This window comes from Platichthys flesus, chromosome 17, assembly GCF_949316205.1.
Source record: "Platichthys flesus chromosome 17, fPlaFle2.1, whole genome shotgun sequence".
In the NCBI taxonomy this organism is placed as follows: domain Eukaryota; kingdom Metazoa; phylum Chordata; class Actinopteri; order Pleuronectiformes; family Pleuronectidae; genus Platichthys; species Platichthys flesus.
In genome coordinates, this window is record NC_084961.1 from 6,846,468 (window position 1) to 6,864,848 (window position 18,381).

Below are 18,381 nucleotides of genomic sequence, written 5' to 3' on the forward strand. Positions count from 1 at the left end.
GATTCTTAGAGGAGACGTGCTTTTATTAAATTTTTATTATGGGAAAAGAACACCTGCCTCAGTTTCTCCTCAGCCTCTTTAGATTGTCACCATTGAACCAAGCGTCACCGTTTCTAACAAATATATCGATCCAATGGAAGCTGCCACTAAAAAATAGATATTAAAAAGACAAAAAATTCTTGAAACCTAAATACAGTTTCCACAAGTAAGTTAAACTTTTAACACACTACTCCCCTTTCACGCGCCTTCAGCTTCACCACCACTAAACTTCTAACTTGTAATTCCATTTGGCTTGTTTACCTCTTCTACAGAAGCCTCTGCTCTACTCTCTTGTTCATACTCTTCCATGTGAGATGAAAACTCACAGAGGCTGTAAAAGCCTCCTGAATCTAAAACATTCAGAGCTGTGGTGAAGACATCATCCACATTTGTTTACCTTTCTTTATTTCTGCATTGAGAGTCATGATTCTCAGAGCAGCTGTTTTGGCATGAGACAGTGTTTGTGCTTCCTGACCTCTTCTGTTTATTTAGCTTGCACTCGCACACAATTGAATGTTTAGGTCACAAACTCTCTGTCGGAAAACATTTGGAGCTACAGTGTGTGCATCATGCATCAAATTTATCTTAGCATCTTTTATGATTAGCACAGGCTAATGCATTTATATAAAAAGTCTATGAAATGAATCTGTTATGCTCATCCTGACTCGTTTCTGTTCTTGGGAACAGCTTGAGGAGCAGGTGTTTTGGGCTGTCTGCCAGAGTGTGTTTGTGTGTGTGTGTGTGTGTGTGTTTGTGTTTGTGTTTGTGTGTGTGTAAGAAGGACCCCAAGTCCCTCTTTGATATATTTGCAGTGGAGGCTGTTAAACAGACTGGTATGTAATTAGCACCATGCTGGTGCTCCTGCAGGATATTCCATGGAGAAAATAAACCTATAGTGAGCTCTAGTCAACACCTCTCAGCCCGGAGTCGTGCCCTGATTTACATGATATCAAAAACTAAACGAGAAAAGGAAAATGCAAGTCTGCTCATTAGTTTTTATAAAACCGCTCCGAAACTCCTCAGGTGCGTTTAATCTTGTTTCTCAGACATAAGAAATATGCGAGGCTCCATTCTACTATGGATTCTAGTTTGCAGCGGAACCAGCATGGCTGCAGATGTCAGGCTTCACAGCACTTAACATATAACGGCACTCTTACCAGAGAGACGGGGGAAAGACTAACTGAGTGAGCGTCCCGGAGACAGATGGTGTCTGTAGGTTTCAGGTCTATCTAGATGTCATTATGGACACTTAAAGACTCATCATTGTCCACTGTGGGTTAAAGCACTGTGCCAGTAATGGATATAGGTTTAATTTATTATAGTGCGTATATCTGGCTTCATATTAAAGGTACGATACATTTAGATTGAGGAAATCTGATTACATTGGAAAATAGATGTGGCTGCAGATTAATGTAAAATACTCATGTGGGATGTATAATGATTTATAGGGGTTTAGGACAAGGTCTCACATTATTATTACATTACATGTCATAAGTTAATTAACCCTCGTTGCATTTGACATAATGAGTGGATGTTGCGTTCTGATCAATGGGAGTGTTTCCCGTGTTATAGTACTGGCCAACAAAAATGTGAAATAATAGTTAGATTTGCAGATTAAAAGTCGTACGCTCTTACAGCATTTTCATTATAACAAGGTTTGTCAGTTGTTCTCTTCCTGTGATGATCAATCCTACACTATTCTACATACTGTGGAGCAGTAAGGTCCTTTTCTGTATTACACATGGTTTGTGTACACCCACCCACACACACCCACACACACACACACTATGAGTCACCTTTCTGGCATTTCCTTTCTCTTTGAGGATTTTCCTCTTACCATGACATCATTTTTTTGTTGACCCTTGCTTTCATTTCACCCCCTGTGTGTACGTGTACGTTCATGCATTTGTGTGTGTGGGTTTACCCAGTATTTGTGTGTACATCAGGGTGTCTTTAGCACTTAGGCACTTATCCTCCTGACCTCCTCCTACATACAGCCCCTATCGCTGCTCTAACTCGGTGTCAGATTCCCAAAAGGCTCCTCTTCTGCTTCCTGTGAGACTTTGGGAGCGGTAGTGTAGATACAGTGTAGTGTACCTCACCACTCAATGATAGGAGTATGACCATGCCAGGTTTGCTTTCAGCTTAGGAACCTTGAAGCATTTTATGCTTTTTTTAGCATGCAAAGCGTCCTTTCTCCTCACAAATCTTATGTTGAGTGAGTATTCACTCGAGTTTTGCAGTCATGCAACAGTCCCCTTGCACATTCATGCAGAAGTCAGATAAGCAGGTTCCTGTAATTTGAGCTTAATATCCTGACAGAATGTAAATTAAATATAAACCTATAATAGCACAACCACATTTCTAACATAACCTACAAGCTTTTTCTTCTTAGCTGGAAGTCTCCAAGTCCCCCAGACTTGATCAAACCAGATGCACAGTTCAGGGCCCATTTAACAAACTTGGCACTTCTTTGTAGACTGTTGTAATCTGATGCACATTCCCAAGAGCAGTAGCCCCTCACAACTCTCCCATACCCCCCATCCCTCACTCTTTCCTGTCAAATGGGTTATGCCTCCTTTTGCTTATCATGCTGTGTATGTCATGTGCAAAGTATGTAAAGTTTGTGGGATATTGTATCATCATTATATCATTTTCTATTCCGTCAAAATATCTATAAAACTATATATATAAAAAAAGAAATACTACCACCACGTGTCATGTTGTCGTTTTCGACCCAACAAATGCAGGTCAGTGTCACATCCACATCACAAAGCAGCGACGCCTAAAACCCCTGAACAATAAACCATGTCCCAATGAGCTCTTTAAACCGGGGCGGACATTCAGCCGTCGGGGGTGTGGGTCATTTATGTAACAATGCAGGTATTGATTATTAGGGGGGGAAAACATCAATATCCTGTTTACATTTCAACAGGATATTGATTTTTAATCTGGTAAGTGTCACAGAGCTGCTGGCACTGGCATTCCTCCTGCAGTTCACATTCAGCTGCTGTGGGACCTGATATACTTCAGTCACATTTTTGACATTTTTGATTTCCTTATGCAGCGCCTCCATAATTAAACAAACCAGCTAACCCTCATGTTTTTTCTATGTTTGTGTTTCAGATATTTCCAGGCTTGCCTACTACACAGGTGAGTGACTGACCCTCAAACACCTGCTGTAAAATCAGCCACTTGATTCAATCATCCATTCACAAATTGTACCTGTGAAAACAATAAGAACAAATATCATAATTGGCTTTGTCTGACCTTACAAATATACCCCTTTGATATTTTAAAAACAAATTCAGTTTCAGCAAATGTCACATTAGCTTTTTTGTTTCACATTACTGTGTCATAAAATGTCCTGTGTCATTGGATAACCAGTGTTTTATGTGTGTCAGGTTCATCTTACACACACTCTCACAAGCTGCTACGTCAGCCATATGGAGGACAGAATTAGAATTAAACTTTTATTCAGGCCATGATTAAATGTTAAACAACGACAGTCTGAGCTGTTGGCCATCAGGCAGAGCAGGTGGGGGGTTAAACGCCTTTCTTAAAGTAGCAGTGTGTAAGAAGTCTAATGCTGGTAAAGACTTTCTAAAGATCTGTATTTTGTGTGTGTGTGTGAGATAAGTATGATAATTGAGCAGCAGAAAATTGACAGTGAGACATTTTATCCGTGTGGGTTTGTTGTCATCAGTGCAAACAGAATAGTTTAGAAAAGCTTTTATAACATGAGGGTGAAAATTAGTTTTCCTTTGTGCTACTGAGACGAGTTTAGCAGGGGAGCATATGCATGTAGCGTGGCATCGTGCCCAGAAAGCTCACCCTGCTGGCCACTTATGTTTAACTAATGAAGTTGCCAGTGACCAACATACTCACAAGCAATTCCTGTTGATCTTTTTCACACAATAGAGCTCGGCATTTCCAAATAAGTAACACATCTTCTTCTGTTTTCCTGCTTTGTCACTTTACTGCATCATCATCTGTAGATGTGTTTCACAAACCTGTTGCCAGCTGCAAGGAAGCAAGACAAAAACAATGGTGGCAGGATGTGTGACACCAGTGTGTGTACATGTGTTGTTCAGCTTATTTAAAGGACCGTTTTCCTGTAATTAGGTTTTAATTCTGAAGTTAAAATCATGTATCTGGTATCCACTGTATTTATTTAGTTGGTGAGCGAGACCAGGGTTAATACTTGCACTCTAATTAGTGCATATCCTACTGTAAAGCTTGCAAATAGGAGATCGTGTCAAACTGTAAATACCAGCAATTAATTGCCACGTGTGTGTGTGTGGCTCGTCTGCAATGGGAATGGCTACAAACGCATTCACTCCTATGTCAGTTGATTCCATTTAATCGGCTCCGGCTCCGATCGGCCGTGAAGGAAACATGACACCAGGGTGAATGTGCTAATTTGGTAAGACAGCGAGGTGAGAGTCAGCGCCCCAGTTGTCTGTGCTTCAATGACGTCACATATGATGTACTCCTCGACTTTTTATCCAGCAGGTTTACTGGTGTTTAAAATCCCTGCATATACCAGCTTTCATATTTCTGCTATGTTGAGAAAATTGCAGCACAAGAACGTTTCATCTTGTAAATATCACTGCTACATCCATGTGTGCTGATTTTATCATTGTGAAGTGACACAGTACTTAATGTATTTTTGAAACACATTTGTTTGGTTGTTTTTTAACATCAATGGAACCTCATCTCAGTATTACAAATTGATAAGGGAACCGTAAAATACTTTCAGTATTCTTGGGGCGCTGATTCCAAAGGTCAGTAGTTCTTTGCTTTATCTTCGATTTGCACGTGCAAAAAAATGTATATTTTAACATTTAGTTTAAACAGAAATGTAGAAATGTTGGGAAAAAAACTATTTATATGGTAAAATATCCCTTTAGTTCAAAGAGCCTTTGGATTTACATTTCACAGCATTAATGTGAATACACTGATGGTTCACTGATAAAACATCAAAGTGGCTTTTACAGTTCACAGGGTTGCCTGAACCTTCCAGATTTTATGTACATTGTGCAGAATGTGAGTGTTTTCCTCCCCTGATAATATAACCATGTTCGTAAACACACAGCGAGAGATAGAAATAGATAAAGAGACTTTGGCTCGAGCCCCAAAAAGCGCTTCCTAGTCCTGGCAACATCCGGCCTCCTGACAAAAGGCTTTCAATAGTACGCACACACACACATGCACACCAACACTTCACCAAAACCCCCTGCTCCCACAAGATTTTCTTAACAATGGCCAGTGCCTGAGATGGATCACAAACCACGTGCACACACAAACACACTCTCAGGCAGCGCACACAAAACATTACAGTCCACACGCTTATCTGGGACACGATGAAACATCAGGATTTCAAGTTTTTTTTAATACGTTTCAGTTTTTCCCTTATAATTAGATTCTACTTGTCGTGACAGATGAGTGGCTGGTGCAGCTTGACCTGGCCAGTGCTTCAAAAACACTCAAATGTAAACCAAAAAAGACGATAACGCACATTATGCATCAGAGCATGAATACCATGTGATTGATTGACAGCTAGTACCAACCAATGGTTGCATGTCACAGGTGTAGGTGGGCGGATAGTGTACTCAAGCTCCAAGTCAGAGTCTAACCCAAACATGGTTCCTTCTGGTTTGAAGAAACCGCAGCCCACAAACAATGGTCATGGTGGATTGCCGTTTGGTTTATAGTGGTCAGTCGGGAACGTCGTTGGTCTGTCAGATTGACAGATGTTTTTCTGAAATAGATTGAAATCACATTTTATTTGTATAGCCCAAACATGCAAATCAGAACGATGTCTACAACGTGCAACATCCTCTTTCCTTAACCCTCAACTAGAGAGAAAAATCTACCCACAAAAACAAAACACAACAGAAACAGAGAGTCACAAATGAGGGAGACGTGTCCATGGAGGGACAGAGGTACGTTAGATTTCATGTGTAACAGAGGTTGCAAATATGAATTGTTGGCCTTAGACGGCCCACAGAGTGAAGAGTGTTGAGTCATAGACTTATGTCTGTTCACTCAGCTCTTAAGTTGAGGATGTGTTCAGCCGTATAAACGTCCATTTGATTGACGGCGGCTGGCATCTGGTCAGGCGTAACGGGCACACCGCTAAGCGCCACTCACTTGTAGGGTATTGTAGGTACGTTGCCCCGGAGACAAGCTCCCAGAAAGCACCTTGAGCGTTCTAGAAAAAGAAAGGAGAGAAAGACGAGCATGACCCGATGTACAGAATGGAGAATGATTGATTGGGTGCTCGTGGTTTGAAAGTGGATTGGTTTGTGTTTTTCTTGCAGCTGTGAGTTTTCATACAGGACACAGTCTCCTCCTGCATTAATAGAGGTGGGCGGGGTTTCTAATGAATGGAAGAGCCCTGATTAGCATATTAATAGCTTCTAGCTCCTCCTGCTCTTCCAGGACTCCTCTGTCCAGCTCCCTTGTTCCCCCACTCAACTTTCTGTCACTTGTTCTGCTCTGTCCTCCGTTTCCTCTCATTCAACTTGAAACAATCGCTGCATTTCTCTACCGCTCTCTTTCTCTCCGTGCTCCACTGTCTCTGTTTCCTTTTGTTTTTCTGGTTCCCTCTTTTCTCTCACTTTCTGTCTCTGAGAGAAGACGACAGCTTTCAGTTTTGTTTCTCACCGAGCACAGTAATTGCTCCTCTTCCTCTGTGACCACTGACTGAGTGACAATCCTTTTGGAAGAAACTCTGGAAGAAAGTTGGATTGGAACTTTTGCCGGAGAATCCGTCTTCTTACAAATCACAGGATCCCGAACCCCTTCCTAAGCAGAGTCGCTTCACGCTTCCAGGGCAACTGTGTAACTACGGAGCACAGGCATGGGGGCAGAAGTCGGGCAAAAAACAAACAGAGTGTTGTCATCAGAGAGGGGCCACTGAGGAGACATTCAGAAGTGGACAGAATCGGAGGAGCGGAGAAGTTTTTGCATGAGAAACTTTATATCTCTGGGTGGATTTTCTCATATTGTGCCACCGTGGATAACGAGAGAAGATTAAGGAGACAAAACCTAACGGAGAAGAAACTCTTTGAAGGATGGGAATCTCTTACTTTATCCCTCATTTGTTTTCTGTTGCATCTTCACCCCCTTTGCAAAGTGATAGCAGAGCAGAACATTGCCCTTTTTGATCTCTGCCCCTGGAGGAAACTGTCTGCTGGTGAAGCTGTTGACAAAAGTTGGAGACAAAGATTTCTGCTTTGGAGACGGAGTGCGTGTGTGTATGTGTGTGTGTGTGTGTGTGTAGCGTGTATGTGTGTGTGCTAGTGTTTGGGTTATGTGAAAGCGTTCTCACAGTTGTGTTAGCAGCTCAGTGTGTTTATTTATGTAACTTCTGCACAAGAGAAGTTTGCTTTTGTGTGTGTGTGATGCGAGGTTGTGAAGCTGCGAGCTGTCTATCTGTCCTCAGCACAGACAGACACAGGGAGAGACAGACATGTGTTTCCATGGTGACCAGTGGCTGTAGCCCCTTCCCCATGTGTTGGGAAAGAGGTATGAATGAATAAAATCTCCCTCTGCACACACGCACGCACACACACACACACACACACACACACACGGAAACACAAGAGTGACATCTGACTCCATGGGAACTGAGTTGGTGTACTGCCAACAATGCCATTACCGAGCAAGTGTGTGTGTGTGTGTGTGTGTGTGTGTGTCTGTGAGAGAGCTGGGAGCAAAGTGATTTGTCAATGAAAGTCATCACTAATTGGAATTGGCAAAGTAAGATGGGAACACATTTTTTTATGTTGCAATATATCCATCAGCAACTTTAAGGACTCTCCTCTGAGGCGAGTGTGTGTCTGTGTGTCTCCTCTCTCTCTCTCTCTCTCTCTCTCTCTCTCTCTCTCTCTCTCTCTCTCTCTCTCTCTCTCTCTCTCTCTCTCTCTCTCTCTCTCTCTCTCTCTCTCTCTCTCTCTCTCTCTCTCTCTCTCTCTCTCTCTCTCTCTCTCTCTCTCTCTCTCTCTCTTAGGTGTAATTACCTGCTGGAACATATCAATTTTCCTCTAATGGAGGAGGGAGGAGAACTAAAGGAAGATAGCGAAGCAGAAAATTGCACTGTGAAAAGAGAAATCTCAGTATCTTCCTCTACGTGATTACAGCAGCTCACGTGCACATAGAGAAATACGCGTCTGGCGTTCCCACATGAAGTTGCCATGAATTTCCAGGAAGTGTGTCAATGTCAGGACTTCTTATTCAGGAAAAACGTCAGCCTGGGGTGCATTGTCTTCAGATACGAGAGCTCACAAACTGAGCCTTGACCTGGGGTGCACCTCTTGTCGTTTTTTAGTTCTACCTCTGCTCTCTCATTGGTTCCTGTGGGTTCATCTTGCCAAAGTATATCACATCAGGAACTCGCAGTTTCTCTGCAATACAAGAGGAGCTGGATTTAAGACAATACAACAGCATCAATCTGTAGCCGACAGCAGAGAGAGGAGGAGTTATGTAACTGAACGAGCCAGAGCCGCAGCAATTAGTTGAGCGGCAGAGAACAAACTGTTTTGTGAGTTCATTGATCGAACTTCATCTGAGAGTCTTAGAAATTGGGATCAGGGCATGATCCGGGGCAGGGGCAGGGGGTGTGTTGGAACTAGCCTCAGCTTAAATCTGATTGGCCTCTGAAGTGCACTATCCCTGAAGTTGTATTTTTTTGTATTTGTTATATATTCTCATCACTCACTAACAATGTTTTTGGCAGTTTTTTAAAGATGTTTCAACAGTGAACAATCTGCAACTAACTGAACAAGGACTTGTGCAAGGATCTTTGCCATATAATTGGCTCCTCTGTGTAAAATGTGGCTCTCCCTCTGCTTTCATGCTAACTAGATGTCACGACTTTATCAGTGTAGCACTTTGTCTGCTGGGGTTACAACTGACACATGCACATTGATTATTCTACTAAAGATCCACCTTACATCAGAAATCCCTGTGCTAAATCGTTGATTGGTTAATTGAGCAAAGGTTTCAGAGTTTCAAAGTTAAAGAATCTCCTTCACTTTCCTCTCATTCATCTGTTCATTCCTCCTCATCTTTCTAACCGATTCGCTTTCTCTCCTCCTCAGAATATGACAGACACCTAGCATCTGCTGTGTCGGCGAGGAAAACCATGGCGACGGCCTACCTGGACCCCAACCTGAACCACGCCCTCCTCGGAGGCGCCAAGTCGCGGCTGAGCGCAGGGGTGTCAGACCGAACCATTGCCGGCTCCGTGGACAGGGTTCTCAAAGTCTTCCACCACTTTGAGACCAACACTGAGAACAGCTGCTGGTCGTCCAATATCAGATATGGAGACGCAACTGATGTCAGGGTGAGAGGAGATGAACTCTTACTGTATGTGCAAAAAATTAGGGACACTTTATAGTTAAACGCTTAGTAGTTAGGTTTAATCCTAAACCGGTTTTGATGCCAAACTGTGGCATTAAAAATTCAATCTGAAGGGTTTTAGATTATTTTCAGCCACATTTGGTGTTTAAGTAGTAGAGAGCATTAGGACTCTGTGTGTGGGTCAACGTCAAATGAATTACAGTCCTTCACTGTAACTATGTAGTTCATTGATGATCATTAGTAGTTTTCAGACAGAACTTGAGGTCTGTGGCACAGTTTTATTTTGAAACTTTATTAGTGGATCGGTTTAAGGTCAATCACACTATAGCACTACGATAATTTATATCTTAAACTCTATAAATGATGGGTGTACTTAGAATATTGTGAGGCTTTTTCGACTATTAGTGACCATTGCAACTCTCACGCTGGCAGTATTTTGTGCAAGGCAACATCATTAGATTCCATTGCATTGTGCAGAAATGTTCATGAGGCTGTCTTCACCTGCAGTATGTTTCCTCTGGCAGTGGTTTTAAAGGTGGATCTTTGTTTTTTTGTCCTTGGCTCAAGGTCCCAACTGTCCTCTTAGATAAAGAACAATGAGACGTGTGAATGCATGTAACCTCAGGACACTGTGTGTGCGTGTGTGTGCGTGTGTGTGCGTGTCCCAGTGTATGTTTACATTTCAGTGCTTTTAGATCCACTCCCATGAGGCTGAAACTACTTAGTGCTGCTCAAACTTTTGTCATCGTCCTCTCTTCCTCTCTTCTTCTCTCCTCTTCTCTCCTCTCTTATTCTCTCATCTTCTCTCCTCTCTTCTTCCTTGCTCATCCTCCTCTCCTCTCCCGTCACTCCTTCCTTTAGTATCTAGGTCAGACCCCCTAGCGTTTTACAAGTCAACGCACATGGTTCTTTGAGCATTATGGGGTGTGTGTGTATGATGTCTGTCAACTTGTTTGGGTGGGAACGTCATGTTTAATGAAATGAAATCAGCAACACACACATGCATAGACAAATACACACATGGATAGACTGATGCCCTCGTTGACCTGATGCCAAGGCACAAGGAGTTCTTGGTCAAAGTTTTTGTTCACTGAACTTCTCTGCTTTAACACTGATCTACTGAACATGTGCAGGGACCCTTCAACCAGGATAGCACCACTTCAGATAAAGGGGGGGAAAGTGTTTGAAATTTGATCGCAAAATGAAATTCTTTGCTCTCTGTGTCCAGGGAATCATCCAGAAAATTGTGGACATCCACAAAGTGCGCTGGACGTCTTGTTTCGGGCTGCACCTCAGCAACAGCCAATCCAGAGACCAGGTGCACTGGCTCCACCCCGATATGGGCGTTTCCCAAGTTAGAGAGAAATACGAACAGGCACGACCAAACGAGGAGTGGAGGTAAGAGAATACGCGTTTGTGCAACTGGAAGATAATCAATAATTATGATAAGTGTTGTCTTTTGGATTCATTTGTTTACATCCCTTGACATTGGTATTTTATGTATTGATTGATCAATTGCATTAACATTGAAGAGATCAGGCAGTCTTCTGAGCTCCAGGGACGTCCTGTTGTAATATGTTATTTGTCTTCAGTATGTTGTTCACTGTGAACTCTCTGATTTCTCTCTATTTGCCGTTTGGAGATTAGTGAAGTTATCTAACCTGACCTTTTAAATAAGTTCTAATCTAGTGTCCTAGCTTTACCAGAGATTTTAGAAAGTAACTGTTGTTGAAGTTTACCTATAATCCTGATGCAGGTGTTGTTGGCCTCAGCGATCTCTCTCTCTCTTGAGACCAACTGTGAGGTTACACTTTACAAACAGCCTCCTGTCTCAGTCAGACATGACTTATTTAGCCTTTTGAATTCAGTTACACTGTTTCCTCCAAAGTGCAGCCTGCTCCTTTGTACACCACAGCAGCATTAGTGATTTATGTCAAACAGAGTCATGTAAAATAGTGGGACCCCGTCTGTGGTGTAGTGATGCGAGGGCTCGTGTGCGCTGCAGTGTGTCTGTGTTGGTTCAGCAGTTTGGATGTTAATGCTCTGCTATATATTTCCCCTATTGTGGCGGCCGTGGCGCTAATGCCATTGTAAGGCGAGAGACCTTTGGCACGGGGAGAGAGAACCAGATGCCTGCTTTGTCAATCCAAGTCAACATCTCTCTCTGCCTCTGCTCTTCTCATCTTTCAGTCGGTCTGCTCATTTGCATTCTTGCATATTATTTTTCTTCTCTCCTCCTACTGTCTGTCTCGCTTCTTCATTTCCCTCCCTGGCAGTAGCTGACTTCTCACTGGATTATTTTAAAACTCATTTACAAAATTTAGTAGTGGTTCACATAAAAAACTTTGCCCCAACGTTTACAATACTGTCCCTTCAAGTCTCTGCTACTGGTTGATTTAAAATGGCGTCAGTGCAGCTCTGCATAACATAACATTCACTCCCCCCTTCTTCTTTTCCACTGCAGGTATGAATTAAGGATCCGCTATCTTCCGAAGGGCTTCGTGCAGCAGTTTACAGAAGACAAACCTACACTCAACTACTTCTACCACCAGGTACCCACACAGACACACAAACTCTCAGAGGCACCCAGACGCACAGACATATTTCATGTTGTGCCAGCAGGCAGCACCGAGACATATGGTTCTGCAGGAAGAGCGTGTGTGTGTTAGCCTGTGGTTAAACTCGGTCAGTAGGACTGTGTGTGTGTATGTGTGTGAGAAATAGATGTGATGCCATTTGTCTCATGAGGAAATAAATGTTTTAAGTAATCTTTTTGGCATTTTTGGATAGTGGTGGTAGAGATACAGGAAGGGAAGAGGGATGACATGCAGTAAATGGTCCACAGCCCTTATGCACAAGGGCTTGTTTTCCCATGTACGTGCCTTGACCATTGGGTCATCAGTTCGCTCCCAGAAATAAATGTTGTAATTGTGTCCTTCAGGTGAAGAATGACTACATGACAGAGATCGGGGATCAGGTAGAACAAGATGTGGCTCTCAAACTGGGCTGTCTAGAAATCAGGTAAGACACATTCACAGCAGTGAACAGTTAGTCAAGTTCAGTGCTTATTCAGTGTTATAATTTCTATATGTTTTGATTTCTACTTAAATCAAAAGCTGAAACGGTTTGATCCCACCTGGTATTTGTTTGTAACACTGACACCATCAATAACTTTGATGGTAACTTTCCAAAGCAACAGCTATTTCTATTTAAGCTCTTATTTCCCTGTTTTGATTTGTTATAAAACTGGAAACAACCAATCTTTATTATCCCTTGGACGTGGAGGTGTATTCAGTGAAAGGAGCTGACCTGGTTCTTACTCTCTTGGTCCCTCTGCTTTCATTTCCAGGAGGTTCTTCAAAGAGATGAGAGGAAACGCCCTGGATAAGAAATCCAACTATGAACTACTCGAGTGAGTATTTTCTGCATGATCCGAGTGTTACAGAGGCATACACCCAAATAATGCCCAAAAATAACAGGGTATCTCAGTTTTAGGTGCAGAATATTGCCATTCATAGAAAGTTTGAGGAACATTTAGGAAGTGTCAATTTGCATTTTCATTTCAACACTACCTTAACATCTCACTTTTGCGATATATATTTGTCCTTCATGTGTCCGCTCATAACACTCGTTCATTATTGACTCTGTCGTGTTTGCCTCATCTGTCGATCCACCAACAACTCCCCGATAGATTGATGTCGATGAAGAGCATCGACAAACTCCGTCCCTAAAGCTGCTCATCTCTAATTTGGTCTGATATTAATGAGCTGTCCTCTCCCGCTGACGTCTTTCTTTTTGTCCACCCGCCTAACGAGCTCTCCAATTAACCAAGAAGAATGCACACTGTCTTTCCATTGAGTTCTCTTTGTGTCTCTTCTTCGTCCTGCGTCCATCCGTCTCTCTTCTCGACGCTCTCATCCTCTATTTTCGTCAGTTTTTCCTCCCGTGTTCTTCTTCTCTCTGCTTTGTGTCTCGGTCTCACCGCATCTCCTGCTGATTGGAAAAAGCTGTTGTATCGTGACTGTTACAAACCAACGAGAAAAGGGGAAAGAAAATGTGCTGTCGGGGTTTTGGTAAACCAGGTTGACAGTTGGCCGTGAGGCTGCGTGGGCATGTGTTGAGCATTAGTGGATTAAAAAATGAATTCCTATATATTTGGGGTGGTGTTTGTCACTGTTGGCTCCAATCAGAACTTAAATCAGATATTTCACGAATTGTTAGCTTCATTGTTTGAAATCCTTCCTTTATCTTTTTCCCCGTCCAAAAGCAAACATTTTAAAAGTCCATAATTCCCTGATCATTTCCTTCAGTTCTTCATAGTTCTGTACCACTTAAAGGGAAACAGAAATGTCTTTGGCAGATGTATAATTTAACCTTTAAGGAAATATGAAGTAATTTTTTTGTTATCATCAGATACTTTATTCTCCATGTATGCAGGATGTTTATCAATTGGAGCCAATCGTGTGATAATGAACTATCCAGTGGAGTCAACGGCCAGTATTTTGGGGCTTCCGGTGTAGACAGCTGATATCCGAGCATACACTCTTCTGTTCACTGTGCTCTGTTTACAGTCTGACTTGTTTTCAGTTACACGAGTCAAACGTTTGTCCACACAAAACCCAAACAGAGACACTTTTTGCAGATTGTATTTCTTCGCTTTGCCACATTATTGCTTCAGGAATACAAACTGCTGACTAGTTGTTTCCTCTTACACAGCAACACAACCCATGTTCCTGATGGTGATCAGCTGGCTGCAGTTGGCAGACATCCCTGTGGTTTATGAACTAATGCAAATCGTTTAATCAGTCGTTTTTTCTCAGCAGTGATGGTAATAATAGTTCGAGACTGATATTTGACCTATGTTGGAGGAGCAGGGGGAGAAAGGATGACGTCAGCCTCGCTCTCTTTCTCTGCTTCTCCATCTCTACTGGTCTTTCTCCAGAGTAGTTTGGATCATTAGCCAGCTTCCTGTTTTAGCTCCCTTCATCTCTCTTTGTCTCTGTGGTCTCCCTTTTTGTGTTCTTCCCCTGCCTCTCTCTATCTCTATGTTTCTGTTTTTCCCTCGTCCCCGTCTCGTAGGAAAAGATGAGTAGCGCTCTGAAGTCAGCGCTTAGTCACAAAACGTTGTGTTTCTGCTGGTGCTCAGTCGCGGTCTGCCTCATCGTATCTGTCTGTAGCTCTTGTTAGTTATTTCTCAGCGGAGGAAAAAATAAGATCAGATAAAGACGGCAGTGCCTGACAATTAACATTCCTCAGTGTAATTACAGTATAATAAACATTCTTTATCTCTACTTCTCTCTTTACAGGAAAGATGTCGGTTTGAGGCGTTTTTTCCCCAAAGACCTGTTGGATTCAGTCAAGGTGAGAATGATGAGACTTTCTAAGGAGATATTTTTCACTCATTCACTTTCTCCGCTTGAAATATTACTGAAAGAAGTATATATAGGTAGTGCTCGCTCCACACCCAGTAGCTGCTACCATGGGGCTTCATGTAACCCCTCTGGAGTCGCTCAGTTACCACAAGAAACCAAAGCCTGTGGTTTGGACAGCAGCTCTCTGGTATAACTAAGGGTTTCTCTGATACGCTTTTTTCCCCGAATGTATTACTTGCTGTGTCATCAGACACAGTCTGGTCTGACTGAATATGAAGTAGTCATGAGCCATTTTCAGACATGACCTGTGAGTAACATTTTGAGAATTTGCAACGGTTCACCCGTAGTCTGCCCTTCACACATGCACACCGCAACAGATTCTCTGCTCAGACACAACAAATCCTCCGCATTATTCAGGCGAGAGGTGAAGCAGCGGGCAGAGACAGGAAGTGATGTTTTCTTGATGAAACATATACAACCTATTATCACCACAAAGTTTAAGCTCCCAGCCCTTTATAGTTTTATTCACATTGATGAACTATTATGTTAAATTAAGTGAGCCAGTTTTGATTTTGGCTGAGCATGTTTGTATGTGATGGCTGGGCATTCTTGCATAATAAACAGTGTCTGTGAGTGATAAATTTACGGCACGCGTTGAATGGAAGGGACCATGTGTGTGAGTGTGTGTGGGTGTGTGTAAAAGAAAGGCCTGGTGACCCGAAAAGGTCTTAATGTCAGCAGGCGGGCAGACAGATGCTCTGCAGAGGGAGCGGGACTGTGCGACCCTCGGGTCATGTATAAACCCACTTTCTCTTTACAACAATGAGAAGGGAGGGGGAGGTGACAATGTGCGCCTTCCTCAGGACTACACCCCCACTCACTCCTCCGAGCCCGACTGACTCCCCACTCATCAGCTGCACATCTACACACTTCTTTTCCTTCTTTGGAATAAGAACACACTCTCCCATTACGTCACAAAACACACGCATCCATGCAGTCTAACATGTGACTTGAGGTCCCTTCTGAAATATAATTTTTATGTCATTATAGGTCATTTAAATATATAGTACAAGTAAGTAAAGAGAATGTGTGGAGGTATTAGTTACTTTGAAAAGCTTGTTCCTTGATTAATCTGTATATTTAATAGAGAAACTCTAAAAAGAAGAATATGTAGTAATGTTAAAGCAAATGTCAGGCTTGATACATCTGCTGCTCTTTCTGTGTCTGTATGTGTGTGTAGTGTGAGTGTGTGTGTAGAGAGAAAGAGAGAGAGAGAGAGAGAGATAGAGCGAGCACAGCTGTCATTTACGTTTCAGTCGGTCACTCTGCTGAAAGAGAATGGTAGTCATTTAATGGGATTATTCCCCCTCAATGGACTCCACTTGACACACACACACACACACCAGAGCAGATGGCTGTGGTAGTAAACAGTGACTGATGTTAGCTGTTATAAAGAGTCAGAGTCTGTTCATTCATATTGACAGGCTGGACACCAGGTTTAGTAAAGCTGACCCTATGGTTGCTTTGGGGATCGGAGTTTGACCCACCGGCTCCAGCTTGAGATGTTTCTCCTTTTTTCATAAAAATATAATACAAACAAATTCATGTACATAAAACATACACAAATAAAGAAATAGTCAAAACCATATTAAGAAGAAACTTCAAATCCACCTTACAAAGTCCTTTGACCTTTAGACACAAAATTGAATAGACAGAAGAGACCGATGATCTCAAAGTACATAATGGTCAAAGATGTGAATATATTGTAGAGCTGGGTGCCATGTATGGGGGGGTTCAGCTCTCCAGAAGCAGCCACAGGTCCGGTTCTGAAACGGCGCTTTGCTGCATGTCTTCCCTTATCTCCCCCCATTTCACACTTCTGGCCTCGTAACACATTCGCAGATCTTTTAACCTTCGCCTCCCTTTCACTTCCTTTCACATCTGTGCGAGCGAGGAGGCCAATAAACTTCCTCCTCCTGTGGCGTGGCAAATCGTAGCGTGGCTTTGCGTGAAATTCAACTTTGGTGAACTCTAAACCATCGTATTGGTTTGCATTCACCTATGTGTGACCATAAACTTATGCAGAGTGAGTTTTGAGGTTTCCAACGTGTACCAACCAATTTTAAATGTTTTAGTTAAAGTGAGGCCCACATTTGAATGGTTATTCAGGATGAGTGTTATGGACTGGAAGAGGTTAGAGGTGAACTATCTGACTGCATGGGGCATACTCCGATGACATATTAGCGAACATTTTGACATTAAATCACATTTTCTTCTTATCACATATTAGATCGCTATAATTTTTCACTAAATGTCATTATAAAATCCTAAAAAAAGCACAGGAAGGTTTTTTTATACTGTTTAAAGAGATTTAATCCTAATTTACTGGATCTAGGTTGTGTGGAGTACTGGTTGTTTTTCAGCCAAGGACCCTGAACAAGACACAAATTATTCCCACTTATGTGAAAGAGCAATTCGAGAGAAATGTCTTAGAAAGATATAAAACTTTTCATGTAGACCCTGAAAATGTGCCCCCCCCGAGGGTCCGCGAACCCACATCTGAGAACCACTGCCTTAGTAGATGCCAGTTATCCAACTGACAATCTGTCAGACTGACTGTCTATGGATTTATGACTCGTAGTAGAAATAAAGGAAAAGAATAATAATTGAGGCTTTCACTTATGGGTATATTTTCAGAAACTAAACCAAAAGTCCCCCAATGCAACCGAGGCTCACTCTGTCAGATGTGTAGTATCGCTCGATTGTGCAGTAAAAGCAAAAACCTACTTGATGACGACCGAAACTCCAAATTGCTTCCAGGCACCACTGGTACAAATCACAGCAGGAGAGGAAACAGACATGTAACACACACACACACACTCACACTCACACACACTCACACCACACACACACGCAGGCAGGCCGACAGTTCTTCAGCCATAAACACACTAGTGAATATCACCCAAATTAAAAAAACATACTGTGTAAGTGCTTTGACTACTGAGTGGTCGGCCTTTGAGGTGATAGCCACTTGATGCACTTCCTCTCAGGAAGGGTGGACACGTGGGACTAACAATATCTGTATGTGTGCCCATGTTGGAATTCTAAGAATGACAACCGTGATCCTATCAAGAGCACGAGCACACACATTATTCTCTGTAATCATGTGTATTATAAAATGTGTTGAGACACACAAACACTCGCAGAGCTGAACACACAGCGAGTGTGTGTGTGTGTGTGTGTGTGTGCATCGTGTTAAGTTTTTGGAGCCTTCTGGCTTAGCAAGTCGACAGCTGACAATGTAATTCTGAATAAAGTATAGATATTAAGGCTTTCGCTGTATTTACAAATGAAAAAAAACTATATAAATACATAGTGGTTGAAAAACAATAGATAATAGAAAAGAAAATTGGATTTGGCCATTATTATATGAACAATTCAGCCTCCAAAAATACACACTGTGTTATATAGATTGAACATTCTGTGATAAGTTGATATTAAGCCTCATTAGACTCACACCAAATCAACCAATTGAGTTTTTGCAACACATTTTTAGTCAATAATTCAATATAACTTATTAATTAATATAAATTCTTTG

At 42.2% G+C, this 18,381-nt stretch overlaps 1 protein-coding gene across 5 annotated transcripts in view; it reads left to right on the forward strand.

Annotated features, from left to right (window-relative positions):
• ptk2aa (protein tyrosine kinase 2aa) overlaps positions 1–18,381 on the forward strand; it is a 54,147-nt gene that overhangs the window by 12,512 nt on the left and 23,254 nt on the right. For 4 of the 5 annotated variants that reach the window (XM_062409640.1, XM_062409641.1, XM_062409642.1 and 1 more), the window contains exons 1-6: positions 9,150–9,394; positions 10,640–10,809; positions 11,876–11,963; positions 12,353–12,432; positions 12,761–12,823; positions 14,718–14,772. In XM_062409640.1, coding sequence (XP_062265624.1) covers positions 9,194–9,394; positions 10,640–10,809; positions 11,876–11,963; positions 12,353–12,432; positions 12,761–12,823; positions 14,718–14,772 — 657 coding nt within the window. In that variant the 5' untranslated portion in view covers positions 9,150–9,193. Of the gene's footprint in view, positions 1–3,165; positions 3,193–9,149; positions 9,395–10,639; positions 10,810–11,875; positions 11,964–12,352; positions 12,433–12,760; positions 12,824–14,717; positions 14,773–18,381 lie in introns of those variants that run through there. The other variant, XM_062409643.1, reaches the window with a different exon arrangement.